This window comes from Ovis aries, chromosome 13, assembly GCF_016772045.2.
Source record: "Ovis aries strain OAR_USU_Benz2616 breed Rambouillet chromosome 13, ARS-UI_Ramb_v3.0, whole genome shotgun sequence".
Classification (NCBI taxonomy): domain Eukaryota; kingdom Metazoa; phylum Chordata; class Mammalia; order Artiodactyla; family Bovidae; genus Ovis; species Ovis aries.
The window spans coordinates 7,205,450-7,220,211 of NC_056066.1; the positions used below are offsets into that span (position 1 = coordinate 7,205,450).

Consider the following 14,762-nt stretch of genomic DNA (forward strand, 5'->3'; position numbering starts at 1 on the left):
AATAGATTATTAAATGTCTTATTTGTGCTATCTGAGGCTCACTTAATACTGTTAGAATCCATGATAATAATATTAATAACTCCTAACTATTGTTGAACATTTATACTGTGCTAAATACTTCACATGCTGGATAAAATTCTCATACCAACCCATTTTATAGATGGGGAAACTGAGATCCAGCAAGATTAAATCTCTTGTCTGTGGTCACAGAGCCAGTAAATTGCAAGCCTAGAATTCTAACTCATGTCTTTGTGATTGCAAAGGCTGTATGCTTTCCCAGGTCACACTGCCTGTGTTCACAGTCAAGACACAGGGCATTAGGTATATTAGACATTCTCTCACCAGTGGTTCTCCAGCTGTGTACTGGTGTTCTATATTTGTAACATAGGTTTTTAATAGAAATAACAAAGGGACTCTCAGTTCCAATAGGAAAAAATTTATTAGTGCATGAAGTTTCTTTAAAAATTGTCACAAATTTTTCCTAAACATGTGATTCACAATTGGATATGTAAAGTGATTTAGTATGAGACGATATGTTTGGAGGAGGCAGCATAGCATAGTGGATAAGAATTCTAGGCAGGATTCTTTCTGACTGAATTCAAGTCTTGACTGCTGCTTATTAGCTGAATGACCTTGGATTGACATACTTAACTGTACGCTTAGCCCACTGATTTGAACGTGATAAGATTTCAGTAAAAGCTGTTATTTAGTTGATGGTTTATTTGGGTTTTAGTTTATCATGTTATATTTCATAGTATTTCACATAGTAATTTCTAAGTTATCTGCTACTGCAACAAATTTGAGAAACAGGGATAAGTAGTAAGTTCCTGATAGGTATGCCACATATTTTCATGTTAATTACATTAACTTCTCTTCATTCTTTGTCTGAGTATATTATCATATTAAAATTGTTGTTCAGTCGCTCAGTCATGTCCAACTCTTTGCAACCCCATGGACTGCAGCACGCCAGGCTTCCCTCTTCATCATCTCCTGGAGCTTACTCAAACTGATGTCCACTGAGTCAGTGATGCCGTCCAACCATCTCATCCTCTGTTGTTCCCTTCTCCTCCCGCCTTCAGGCTTTCCCAGCATCCGGGTCTTTTCCAGTGAGTCAGCTCTTCACATCAGGTGGCCAAAGTATTGGAGCTTCAGCTTCAGCATCAGTCCTTATAATGAATATTCAGGATTGATTTCCTTTAGGATTGTCTGGTTTTATCTTTTTGCAGTCCAAGGGACTCTCAAGAGTCTTTCTCCAACACCACAGCTCAAAAGCATCAGTTCTTGAGCATTCAGCCTTCTTTATGGTCCAACTCTCACATCCATACATGACCACTGGAAAAACCATAGCTTTGACTAGACGGACCTTTGTTGGCAAAGTAATGTCTCTGCTTTTCAATATGCTGTCTAGGTTGGTAATAGCTTTTCTTCCAAGGAGGCAGCATCTTTTAATTTCATGGCTGCAGTCACCACCTTCAGTGATTTTGGAGCCCAAGAAAATAAAGTGCCGGAGTCCAGCTCCAGCAGCCAGGGATTCAACCTGAAGGGATGGGTGGTGTCAGCGAGAGAGAAACTGAGGCAGCCTCTCAGTTTTCTTGGACTGCCTGTTTATTTCAAGCTTATGATTCCCTTTTATACTTTTACAAAAGCATTAGGTCAGAGGTTTGATATTTTTAGTTCCCATTGACCCAGATTTATTTTTCTCCAAAAATCATTGTTGCCTCTCAAAAGGAGTTCCTTCCTCAGCGGTTCTCTTATCTACTTCTTCTCATGTGTCCTTGTGAATACACTGTAACTCAGGCTAATGTCTGGGCTGCAGACCACTTTCCTCAGTTTATTTCTTATCTTTCTAAGTCCCGTTTTCCCCTAGTATCCTAAGTTCACTATTTCTTAGAAAGGGCTTCTAGCTAATAATATCTCTAAAGTCCCTAATTTTTATAAGCTATAGTAGAATATTGTAACATTACAGCAATCCTTAAATCTTTAGCTTCTAACTCTTAATTATTTCTAAGCCCTAAATTCAGCAAACTCCTTTGCCATAAACACTTTTCTCACAAATAGGCTTCAGATAGGAATCCCTATCATGGTCTCAAGCTGCGGCCTCTGTGCTCACCCTGGAACACTCTTTTGTAAAGGTCCTTGAACAAATGTCAGTGATTAACTTTATGAATTATTCTTTGAGCACAGCTGCAGAAGGCTTTATGCCTTCCCTGCTCCTCTCAAAAACAATAAACACCTTAATATTCTCTTCAGTCAACTCAGTTGAGGAAAGGAAAAAACAAGTCAGAACCACAAAGCCTAACTTCTTCATTCTGGGTCCGTGCCTACGGAACAAAGGGAGGGGGTTTAGGGCCGTGCCTCTATTTTGTCAGTAATGCCTAACATAGCTCCTGACAATAAAGTGTGTCACTGTTTCCATTGTTTCCCCATCTGTTTAAGTACCTGCACTAAATCAGTTCTTCAGATCCATGTCGTGGAGCAACCTTGTGGAAAGCCATTGGTTGGGAGGCCCTAAGAGCGGCTTGGCTGGACAGCCTTGCCATGCCCAGTGTATTCTCTGACGGAGACATCTGGTGATGAGAGGGAGCAGGCAGATGATAGGGCTTGTTTGACAGTTGTGTTCACAAGAATCTTTTTTCTTAAGAAAAATTTGTTTTTAATAATTACTTTATGGGGGCTGTATTATTAGAGACAAAGCATAACTTCTGTGTCTGTTTTTCAGAGATTTCCATCTTGCCTTGGATGTTGGTTGTGGACGAGGTTATATAGCAGAACACTTGAATAAGGTATATTTATTGAATGATTTAACTTAGAGAAATAAAATTGGCCAATTTTAAGGAAAAACTTTCTTAATAAAATATTGTTTGTATCATATTTAGATTTTGATGACATCAGAATTGCTCATTTGTTATTTTTTAAGTGATAGAACCAAAGCTTGTTTTATGTCTACGCCTGTGTTTTTTCTTAAATGATTTTTTCTTTGAATCCATTTTATACAGCATTCCCACTGGTAGTTTCTCTAAGTCTATATATGATACACTGCGTGTGATTCCCACTTTGTTCAAATATTTTTTATAAATCACAATAAAAATCACATTGACATTCATTTGGGACAAGTGATTAAGCTTATTTTTTTTTTAAGCTATGAAAAATAGTCACTTTATCATTTGGTTAGAAATTTTTGTGTGTGGTTAAGTATAAATAGTCTTTATTAATATGTATACTATTTTATTTTTCATTTTGTAATTCAGACCAAAAAACATTCATTAATTGTTTTAGCCTCTCTAAATAGACACTATGCTGGACACAGATCAAAGTGGGATTTCTATATCAAATCTACTTAACGAAAAAGTGTACACTTGCACCAAGACAGGGGAGGGCTATGTGATAAGTCTCTGAAAACACTGTCATTGATAATAATAAATGCTGTGGAATTGGTACAGTCATTAAACTTCAACAGGAGTTAAGGGAAAGGAAAATCAGTGGAGTTCATATGACCGAGACTTCTGAAAGGCACAGCATCTGACCGGAGGTTTGATAGAATCTGGGATGGTGCTCATAGCGATTGGAATGTAAGGCATGGCTGGAGGGAAGGCAGAAGTGGCAAGCTGTAGGGTGTGATCAGTGATGCTTAAGGAAGGTTGGTTTGGGGATGGTGTGTAGGAGGGAGTGAAGAAGACAGAGTGTAGAGAAACAGACCAATTAGAGGGCTGTGTCAAAGGCAAGTGTAGGCGTGAGAGAGAAAGGCCAGCCGCCAGTGTGGAGACGGCAGGATATAAAGGCAGCTATGTAGAGGAGGCCAGGTAGAACTACAGACCTTGGTGATAGGTAAGCTCTCGGGGCCAGCGTATAGAAAGGAATCTTCCACAAAGCATGTGAGTAGAGCAGTGAGGGTAGAAACAGATCACCAAGAACCGAGGGGAACTCGGCGAGAAGTAGTGCGGTGGATTACAAACAAGACAGCCGTAAGGTGGGTCGAGGTGAGGAGTTTGCAAGATTGGGAAGCTTATTCCTGTTGTAAGGTGAGGCAAGAAGCAGCAGAAGATAGAGACTGAAGATTGGAGAGGTAGTGGAGGGAAGAGCAGGCTCCTGGAGAAGAGAGGGCATGGTGGAAAGTGGCCAGCTGGGCAAGAAGTATTGTGATGCCCTTTGCTTTGGGAAGGAAGAAAGGATGCGTGAAACAGAGGGGAGAGTGAAACCACTGAGGCCCTCCCAAGCATCTGTGTTAGTTAGGTCTTTCTTTACTCTTTGCAGTCTCTTGCAATAACAACTAAAGGCAGGAAAACCATTCCAGATCTTCTGTGTCACAAGAATGAGGACTAGCTCTTAGCATATTATGGAAAAGTTAACATGTAAAACCTTATCCCAGTGGAGTAAACTGAAGATGCTGATTATTCACACCTATGTTCTCTATTTTATTAAATACTGTTAAATATATGGTTGGCTGCATACATTTAATTCTGTGTAACATAATATGTGTTATTAAAGGTGTTTGTGTACCATACTAATTATATGCAGAAAAATACCCTTACAGAGGTGAGAATTAATCAAATTAATCACTTTTTCCTTCAGCAGTTTCAACAGTTGTTTTGTTTTGTTACTGGGTTCTCTTGTTTGCTTGTCTTTTTGTATTATCTGATCAACTTTATTGCGTTGCAGGAAGCTGTTGGAAAGTTTTTCCAAACAGACATTGCAGAAAATGCTTTGGTAGGTAGCTTTTCAGTGCTACTGGTTTCTGATCTCCTAGTTTGGTTTTTAGTTCTGTACTTTTTATTATTATTTCCTTCAGAATGAAATGAGCTCTTTTTTTTTTTTTCTGATTATACTACAAATAAAGAAGAATTAAACAGTGTGGGAAATCTAAAGGGAAAGGAAAAATCACCATTAATCCCACCACTCAGAGGCAACTGCCGGTGACATTTTCATCTGTGTCTTTGTGGACAAATAGCTGTCTCCCATCACAGCTTTATACAAACAGTATTACGCTAACATGTCATTCTTTTGTATCAGTGAGTGATGGATGCACACACACATGTAGTATTCCAGTGTAGGAATATTCCATGCTTTATTTACTAAATTTTTAGCTTCTCAGTAACCAACACTGTGGTGAGCATCTTCATATAAAGCAACTTTCTGTGTTTGATTTATTTTTCTCCCTGGGAATAAATTCCCAAGAGTGGAGAATATGGATTCATTGATGCTCACCTTTCAGTTTTGAATATCCACCTCTAGGCTGCCCTTTGAAGACTGAACAACAGTATTAAATGAAAGCCCTCTTTCCTCCTCCTTGTTGGCAACCATAGGCCAGTTATTTTGTCTTTGTCAGTCTAATAGGTGAAAAGTAGAGTTTTGTCCTTTTTATTTGCATTTCTCCGATTGCTAGAGCAACCAAGTAGCTGTTGATATCTTTTGGCTATGAGTACTTTTTAATTTGTGCGTTTTGTCAGTAATTTTGTGATGTGCCTGTCCCTTGGTCCTCTCTCTACTTGGCTGTTCTTATTCTAGGTGGTTTGTAAGAACGTGTCTTCTAGGGATAATAATTTTTCTTCATGTATTTTGTAAATTTTTCCCAAACATGTTGTTTACATTCTTTATTGCTTCTTAGAAGTTTTTGATCAGTTTATCATTAAGTGTATCCATGTTTCCTTTTATAGTTTCTGGTTTTTGAGTCATGTTTACTTTGGCATTTTCGTTTGAGAGTCTAAAGTGTGCACCCATATTTTCCTAGTACTTTTTTTGGCTTTGATTATTACACTGAGACTTTCAGCTTTCTGAGATTTGGTTTGGTGTGATGTAGTTATCCCATTTGTTTTTCCAACCAGATAGCCATTTTTTCTGGCCAGTCTTAAGTGTCATTCAAGATATATTTTTTTAGTGCTTTCTCTTTGGCTGCTTTTTCAATTTTTAAGAACTAGAAACTGTCAAGTAAATATAACATGACTTATGTTTAACAAACAATGATTGTGTTAATAATTAAGATGTTATATAAATGTGTTTATGAACTTTTATTTTTAACCTTTAGAAAAATGCCCTAGAAACAGAAATTCCTACTGTCAGCGTTTTAGCTGATGAAGAATTTCTTCCCTTCAGAGAAAATACATTTGACCTGGTGGTTAGCAGTTTAAGGTTGGTAATCCATTTGTACTTTAAAAAAATATATGTATGTTAAAATAGATATGCATGTGTGTGTGCCAAGTCACCTCACTCATGTCTGACTCTGTGGGACCCCATGGACAGTAGCCCACCAGGCTCCTCTGTCCATGGGATTCTCCAGGCAAGGATACTGGAGTGGGCTGCCATGCCCTCCTCCAGGAGTTCTTCTGACTCAGGGATCGAACCTGCATCTCTTAAGTCTCCTGCATTGGCAGGTGGGTTCTTACCACTAGTGCCACCTAGGAAGCCCCCAAAATAGGTATGTTATGCTCTAAAGTTATAAGGTAATATTAAAGGTTTCTCCTGTGACAAAAGGAAGGTTATCCTCTAATATTTTTGTTTTAAAACTTACCTGAAAACAGTCAGTGAATTTTTTTTCTTAAGGAATTTATTTTTTGGCTACTGCATTCAGAATCTTAGTTCCCTGACCAGAGATTGAACCCAGGCCCCCTGCATGGGAAGTATAGAGCCTTAACCACTGGACTACCAGGGAAGTCCCAACAATCCGTGAATTTTGATGTACACTTTCAAACATCCAAACTTACACCTTTTCTGTGGCTTCTATATTAGTGATTCTTGTACTAATTAATTATACAGATTAAGCTAAAACAGATATGTGTTTTCGTATTTTAGTTTGCACTGGGTGAATGACCTTCCTAGAGCACTTGAACAGGTAAGAAACTTAGTGCTGTTTCTAATAGCCTGTGTTATTTTGTTTATCATTAGCAAATTATAGATGTGCCTGTTTTTACACAGAAACTTATAGATGGTTTCTATTTCACATTTTTGACAATTGGAAATGGAAGCAAATCAAAAATGTATTATCTTCTGTGGGCTGGATACACTTGGCACCCTTTGCCATATTAGGAAGTATATGAGTGACTCCCCGCTCCCAGAGAATTCTATAAATATAATTATGGAGATGTTACTAAAGTTTTCATAAATGTTTAAAACTTATTTAAAATAGTATTGCTATCATAAGAAATTTTATGTATGGCTTTCTTTTCTTCCTTAATTGTCTATAAATTTTCTGTGGGTAGGAACCCATTTGTACTTCGCCCATGCTTTATACTAAGACAGTGCTGATAAATGTTTGTTGGTTGATATTTATCAGCAAACAGGTAAGGAAGGGGTGGGTAAAAGTATTATGTTCAGAGGAGAGAAGGAGATCACTGTGGCTTGGAGTTGCCTAGGGAAGCTTCAAGAGGAAGAAGTTTCTTGAACAGGGCCTAAAAGGACAGGTTGTATTTGGAGTGGGCATGCATTCCAGGAAGGCTGGATCGTGGGATAGATGGGACGTGTGAGTGACTGGGAAGCCCAAAAGGACAGAGAGGAAGCCTGGGGGAGGAGAGTATAGTGCCAGGTGTAGATGAGGAATATCGGGACCAAAGTCAGAGGACTTGGTGACAGGGTAAGCAACTGGGAGTTTATTCTTTATGTGGTCCAGAGCCACTAGCACATTTTGAAGAGGAAAGTGACATGATTAAAAAGCTGCTAGGCAGAAGAGTAACTGCCGTATCTTACGCATGTACTGTTTGCCAGTCACTCTGCTCTGTTTTATGTATGTGAAATAACGCTGCAAGACGGCTTCATCTTGCTAAATAGAAAGCTGATGCAGAAAGTCGGTTAAGTTGAAGAGAGACTGTTTCCGTGGTCCAAGCATGAAATAAACTGAACCTAGGTGGCAGTTGTTGTTCAGTTGCTCAGTCGTGCCTGACTCCCTGCAACCCCATGGACTGTGGAGATAAAAGGAAGAGAGAGGTCTTCAGGACTCTGCAAAGTAAGAATCAACAGTCTGGTGGCTGGTTAGCACTGAAGATTGAAGAGTCAGGAGTGAAAGCTTGCCTTCAAGTTTTGAGTCTGGATGACTGGAGATAATTAGTAAGAGTAGGGGAAAGAATGGTAATGATCAGATAAAGGGACTTGACGATGGTAATTAACAGAAATATAGCAGTTGGAAAGGGGAGTTGGTTTGAGAATATGTGTTCTGTATGTGGGATGCTGAGGGGAGGGGCAGGGGGTATGTTTGCCAAGAGACAAATCTCTATGGCACCAGCAGCCAAAAGATAAATATAGGATCCTGGGAAGCTGTCCAGACTCAAGGTAGAGATTGGGAAGTCATTCTTGTGAAATCCGCGGGAACTGATAAGCCTTCTGAGGTAGAAACAAACTGATAATTTTCAGTACTTTAGTTCTATGAGAGTTTGGTGGCAAGAGAAGGAAGTAACACTGAAGGGACAGAAGGAAAAAGGTTTTTACAGTCAGTTTGTTTATATACTGTTTTATATAAAATTGTTTCATAATATTTTAAATATGCATTCAAGATATATACTTGGGGTGGGCGGTCCTAAGATGGTGGACAAATAGGACAGGGAGACCACTTTCTCCCTTACAAATCCATCAGAAGAACATTTCATCGCTGAGTAAATTTCACAAAACAACTTCTGAATCCTGGCAGAGGACATCAGGCACCCAGAAAAGCAGATCATTGTCTTCAAAAACAGGTAGGAAAAAATATAAAAGATGAAAAAAGAGACAAAAGAGGTACGGAGGGAGCTCTGTCTCGGGAAGAGAGTCTTAAAAAGAGAGGAGTTTCCAAACACCAGGAAACACTCTCGCTGCTGAGTCTATGGTGAGCCTTGGAAGCACAGAGGGCAACATAACATGGAGGAAAAATAAATAATTAAAACCAACAGATTACCAGCCCAACGGTAACCCCCCCAGCGGAGAAGCAGCTCAGATGCCTGCATCTGCCACTAGCAAGCGTGGGCTGGGCAGGGAGGCGCAGTGCCTTTTAAGAATTGGGCCGGAATGCCCCGAGCGTAACCAGAGCGAACTAACTTGGGCTAGCAAACCAGACTGTGGGATAGCTACCACACGAAAAGCTCTAACATAAGACACCACCAGGACCGTGCACAGAACAAAGGACTGAACAGAACTAGTGGGCTGCAGACCATCCCCCTCCGGTGACAGGCAGCCAGGGCTGGAAGGGGGCAATTGCAGCCCCAGAGAGACATTAACTACCAAACTGCAAGCAGGCTTCTTTGCTAACTAAGACTTCTTGGGATTCTGGACAGTCACCATCCGCCTAAGAAGGGGCACCAGTTGTACACCCCAGAAAACTGAGCAGCAGGGACGGGAAAGGTGATAAGTCACAGCGACCATGCTCGCCAAACACCCGAGCTGCTCGGACCTGGGAAGGGCACAAAATGCAGGCCCAACCGAGTCTGTGCCTCAGGACTACCTGAGTGCCTGAGCCTGAGCGGCTTAGACCGGGGAGGTGCATGCAGCCCAGGGCTGGCCTCAGATGGTTCCTGGCGGAGCAACTTAGAGCCTGAGCGGTGTGCGCCATGAATGGGGGCAGGCCCAGCGTGGCTGAGATACTGCGAGCACATGCCAGTGTTATTTATTTGCAGCAGCCCTCCCTCCCCACAGCGCGACTGAACAAGTGAGGCTAAAAAAAAATGTGTCCACCACCGCCCCCCCTTGTGTCAGGGCAGAAAACAGACACTGAAGAGACCAGCAAACAGAAGAAGCTAAAACAGAGGGAACCGCCTTGGAAGTGACAGGTGCAATAGATTAAAACCCTGTCGTTAGTACCAACTACATGGGAAGGGGCCTATAGGTCTTGGGAAATATAAGCCGGACCAAGGAACTATCCGAAAATGAACTGACCCCACACTGCCCACAACAACACCAGAGAAAGTCCCAAATATACCTTTACTATTTTTACGATCATTCTTTTTGTTGGTTTGTTTGTTTTTTCTTCTTTTTTCTTAACATTTAAAAGTTTTTAAGTCCTCTGTTTCTCCTTCAATTTTTATTTTTATAACCTACTATTACTTAAAAAAAAAGACCCTATTTTTAAAGCAAACACCATATATATATATTTTGTGGTTGTTGTTGTTTTTTAATAATTCTTGTGACTTTTTTCCTTTCTTCTTCTTTTCTTTAATATTGTATTTTTTGAAAATCCAACCTCTACTCTAGATTTTTAATCTTTGCTTTTTGGTATTTGTTATCAATTTTGTACCTTTAAAAACCCAATCTTCAATACCCATTTTTACTTGAGAGCAAGATTACTGGCTTGACCACTCTCTCGTCCTTTGGACTCTCCTTTTTCTCCACCAGGTTGCCTCTGTCTCCTCCCTCCCCCTTCTCTTCTCTACCCAACTCTGTGAATCTCTGTGTGTTCCAGACAGTGGAGAACACTTAGGGAACTGGTTACTGGCTGGATCTGTCTCTCTCCTTTTCATTTCCCTCCTTATCCTCCTGGCCACCTCTGTCTCCTTCCTCCCTCTCCTCTTCTCTGTATAACTCCGTGAACATCTCTGAGTGGTCCAAACTGTGGAGCACACATCAGGAAGTGATTACTGGCTAGCTTGCTCTCTCCTCTTTTGATCCCACCTCATCTCATTCCAGTCACCTCTAACACCCCCCTCTTTTCTTCTCCATGTAACTCAGTGAACCTCTCTGGGTGTCCCTCAACGTGGAGAAACTTTTCATCTTTAACCTAGATGTTTTATCATTGGTGCTGTATGGATGGAGAAGTCTTGAGGCTACTGTAAAAATAAAACTGAAAACCAGAAGCAGAAGGCTTAAGTCCAAATCCTGAGAACACCAGAGAACTCCTGACTCCAGGGAACATTAATTGATAGGAGCTCATAAAATGCCTCCATACCTACACGGAAACCAAGCACCACCCAAGGGCCAACAAGTTCCAGAGCAAGACATACCACGCAAATTCTCCAGCAACACAGGAACACAGCCCTGAGCTTCAAAATACAGGCAGCTCAAGTTACTCCAAAACCACTGACATCTCATAACTCATTACTGGACACTTCATTGCACTCCAGAGAGAAGAAATGCAGCTCCAGCCACCAGAACTCCAACACAAGCTTCCCTAACCAAGAAACCTTGACAAGCCACTGATACAACCCCACCCACAGTGAGGAAACTCCATAATAAAGAGAACTCCACAAACTGCCAGAATACAGAAAGGCCACCCCAAACACAGCAATATAACCAAGATGAAGAGACAGAGGAGTACCCAGCAGGTAAAGGAACAGGATAAATGCCCACCAAATCAAACAAAAGAAGAGATAGGGAATCTACCTGATAAAGAATTCCAAATAATGATAGTGAAAATGATCCAAAATCTTGAAATCAAAATGGAATCACAGATAAAATAGCCTGGAGACAAGGATTGAGAAGATGCAAGAAAGGTTTAACAAGGACCTAGAAGCAATAAAAAAGAGTCAATATATAATGAATAATGCAATAAATGAGATAAAAAACACTCTGAAGGCAACAAATAGTAGAATAACAGAGGCAGAAGATAGGATTAGTGAAATAGAAGATAGAATGGTAGAAATAAATGAATCAGAGAGGAAAAAAGAAAAACGAATTAAAAGAAATGAGGACAATCTCAGAGACCTCCAGGACAATATGAAACGCTCCAACATTTGAATTATAGGAGTCCCAGAAGAAGAAGACAAAAAGAAAGACCATGAGAAAATCTTTGAGGAGGTAGTAGTTGAAAATTTCCCTAAAATGGGGAAGGAAATAATCACCCAAGTCCAAGAAACCCAGAGAGTCCCAAACAGGATAAACCCAAGGCGAAACACCCCAAGACACATATTAATCAAATTAACAAAGCTCAAACACAAAGAACAAATATTAAAAGCAGCAAGGGAAAAATAACAAATAACACACAAGGGGATTCCCATAAGGATAACAGTTGATCTTTCAGTAGAAACTCTTCAGGCCAGGAGAGAATGGCAAGACATACTTAAAGTGATGAAAGAAAATAACCTACAGCCCAGATTACTGTACCCAGCAAGGATCTCATTCAAATACGAAGGAGAAATCAAAAGTTTTACAGACAAGCAAAAGCTGAGAGAATTCAGCACCACCAAACCAGCTCTCCAACAAATGCTAAAGGATAGTCTCTAGACAGGAAACACAAAAGGGTGTATAAACCCGAACCCAAAACAATAAAGTAAATGGCAACGGGATCATACAAATCAATAATTACCTTAAACATAAATGGGTTGAATGCCCCAACCAAAAGACAAAGACTGGCCGAATGGATACAAAAACAAGACCCCTATATATGTTGTCTACAAGAGACCCACCTCAAAACAAGGGACACATACAGACTGAAAGTGAAGGGCTGGAAAAGATATTCCATGCAAATAGAAAGCAAAAGAAAGCAGGAGTGGCAATACTCATATCCGATAAAATAGACTTTAAAACAAAGGCTGTGAAAAGAGACAAAGAAGGCCACTACATAATGATCAAAGGATCAATCCAAGAAGAAGATATAACAATTATAAATATATATGCACCCAACATAGGAGCACCACAATATGTAAGACAAATGCTTATAAGTATGAAAGGGGAAATTAACAATAACACAATAATAGTGGGAGACTTTAATACCCCACTCACACCTGTGGACAGATCAATTAAACAGAAAATTAAAGAAATGCAAACTTTAAATGATACAATAGACCAGTTAGACCTAATTGATACTATAGGACATTTCACCCCGAAACAGTGAATTTCACCTTTTTCTCAAGTGCTCATGGAACCTTCTCCAGGATAGATCACATCCTGGGCCATAAATCTAGCCTTGATAAATTCAAAAAATTGAAATAATTCAAAGCATCTTTTCTGACCATAATGCATTAAGATTAGATCTCAGTTACAGGAGAAAAACTATTAAAAATTCCAACATATGGAGGCTGAACAACACGCTTCCGAGTAACCCACAAATCACAGAAGAAATCAAAAAAGAAATCAAAATATGCATAGAAATGAATGAAAATGAAAACACAATAACCCAAAACCTGTGGGACACTATAAAAGCAGTGCTAAGAGGAAAGTTCATAGCAATACAGGCACACCTCAAGAAACAAGAAAAAAGTCAAATAAATAACCTAACTCTACACCTAAAGCAACTAGAAAAGGAAGAAATGGAGAAGCCCAGGGTTAGTAGAAGGAAAGATCTTAAAAATTAAGGCAGAAATAAATGCAAAAGAAACAAAAGAGACCATAGCAAAAATCAACAAACGAAAAGGTGGTTCTTTGAAAGGATTAAAAAAATTGACAAACCATTAGCCAGATTCATCAAGAAACAAAGGGAGAAAAATCAAATCAATAAAATTAGAAATGAAAATGGAGAGATCACAACAGACAATGCAGAAATACAAAGGATCATAAGAGACTACTATCAGCAATTATATGCCAATAAAATGGACAACTTGGAAGAAATGGACAAATTCTTAGAAAAGTACAATTTCCAAAACTGAACCAGGAAGAAATAGAAAATCTTAACAGACCCATCACAAGCACAGAAATTGAAACTGTAATCAGAAATCTTCCAGCAAACAAAAGCCCAGGTCCAGACGGCTTCACAGCTGAATTCTACCAAAAATTTTGAGAAGAGCTAACACCTATCCTCCTCAAACTCTTCCAGAAAATTGCAGAGGAAGGTAAACTTCCAAACTCATTCTATGAGGCCACCATCACCCTAATACCAAAACCTGACAAAGATGCCACAAAAAAAAGAAAACTATAGGCCATATCACTGATGAACATAGATGCAAAAATCCTCAACAAAATTCTAGCAATCAGAATCCAACAACACATTAAAAAGATCATACACCATGACCAAGTGGGCTTTATCCCAGGGATGCAAGGATTCTTCAATATCTGCAAATCAATCAATGTAATTCACCACATTAACAAATTGAAAAATAAAAGCCATATGATTATCTCAATAGATGCAGAGAAAGCCTTTGACAAAATTCAATATCCATTTATGGTAAAAACTCTCCAGAAAGCAGGAATAGAAGGAACATACCTCAACATAATAAAAGCTATATATGACAAATCCACAGCAAACATTATCCTCAATGGTGAAAAATTGAAAGCATTTCCCCTAAAGTCAGGAACAAGACAAGGGTGCCCACTTTCACTGCTGCTATTCAACATAGTTCTGAAAGTTTTGGCCACAGCAGTCAGAGCAGAAAAAGAAATAAAAGGAATCCAAATTGGGTAAGAAGAAGTAAAACTCTCACTGTTTGCAGATGACATGATCCTCTACATAGAAAACCCTAAAGACACCACCAGAAAATTACTAGAGCTAATCAATGAATATAGTAAAGTTGCGGGATATACACTAATATGTATACACTAATAATGAGAAAGTAGAAAAAGAAACTAAGGAAACAATTCCATTCACCATTGCAACGAAAAGAATAAAATACTTAGGAATATATCTACCTAAAGAAACTAAAGACCTGTATATAGAAAACTATAAAACACTGATGAAAGAAATCAAATAGGACGCTAATAGATGGAGAAATATACCATGTTCATGGATCAGAAGAATTAATATAGTGAAAATGAGTATACTACCCAAATCAATCTACAGATTCAATGCAATCCCTATCAAGCTACCAGCAGTATTTTTCACAGAGCTAGAGCAAATAATTTAACAATTTGTATGGTAATATGAAAAACCTCGAATAACCAAAGCACTCTTGAGAAAGAAGAATGGAACCTGAGGAATCAGCCTGCCTGACTTCATGCTTCACTACAAA

General features: G+C 39.3%; 1 protein-coding gene across 8 annotated transcripts in view; it reads left to right on the forward strand.

Moving 5' to 3' along the window:
- NDUFAF5 (NADH:ubiquinone oxidoreductase complex assembly factor 5) overlaps nucleotides 1-14,762 on the forward strand; it is a 32,663-nt gene that overhangs the window by 4,031 nt on the left and 13,870 nt on the right. For 7 of the 8 annotated variants that reach the window (XR_006055810.1, XR_006055809.2, XR_006055808.1 and 4 more), the window contains exons 3-6: nucleotides 2,720-2,783; nucleotides 4,657-4,704; nucleotides 6,020-6,123; nucleotides 6,784-6,823. Coding sequence is in view for 5 of the 8 variants with exons in the window: in XM_060396850.1 (XP_060252833.1) it covers nucleotides 2,720-2,783; nucleotides 4,657-4,704; nucleotides 6,020-6,123; nucleotides 6,784-6,823 (256 nt within the window). In the remaining 3 variants the exon portion in view is untranslated. The remainder of the gene's footprint in view (nucleotides 1-2,719; nucleotides 2,784-4,656; nucleotides 4,705-6,019; nucleotides 6,124-6,783; nucleotides 6,824-14,762) is intronic. The other variant, XM_042230424.1, reaches the window with a different exon arrangement.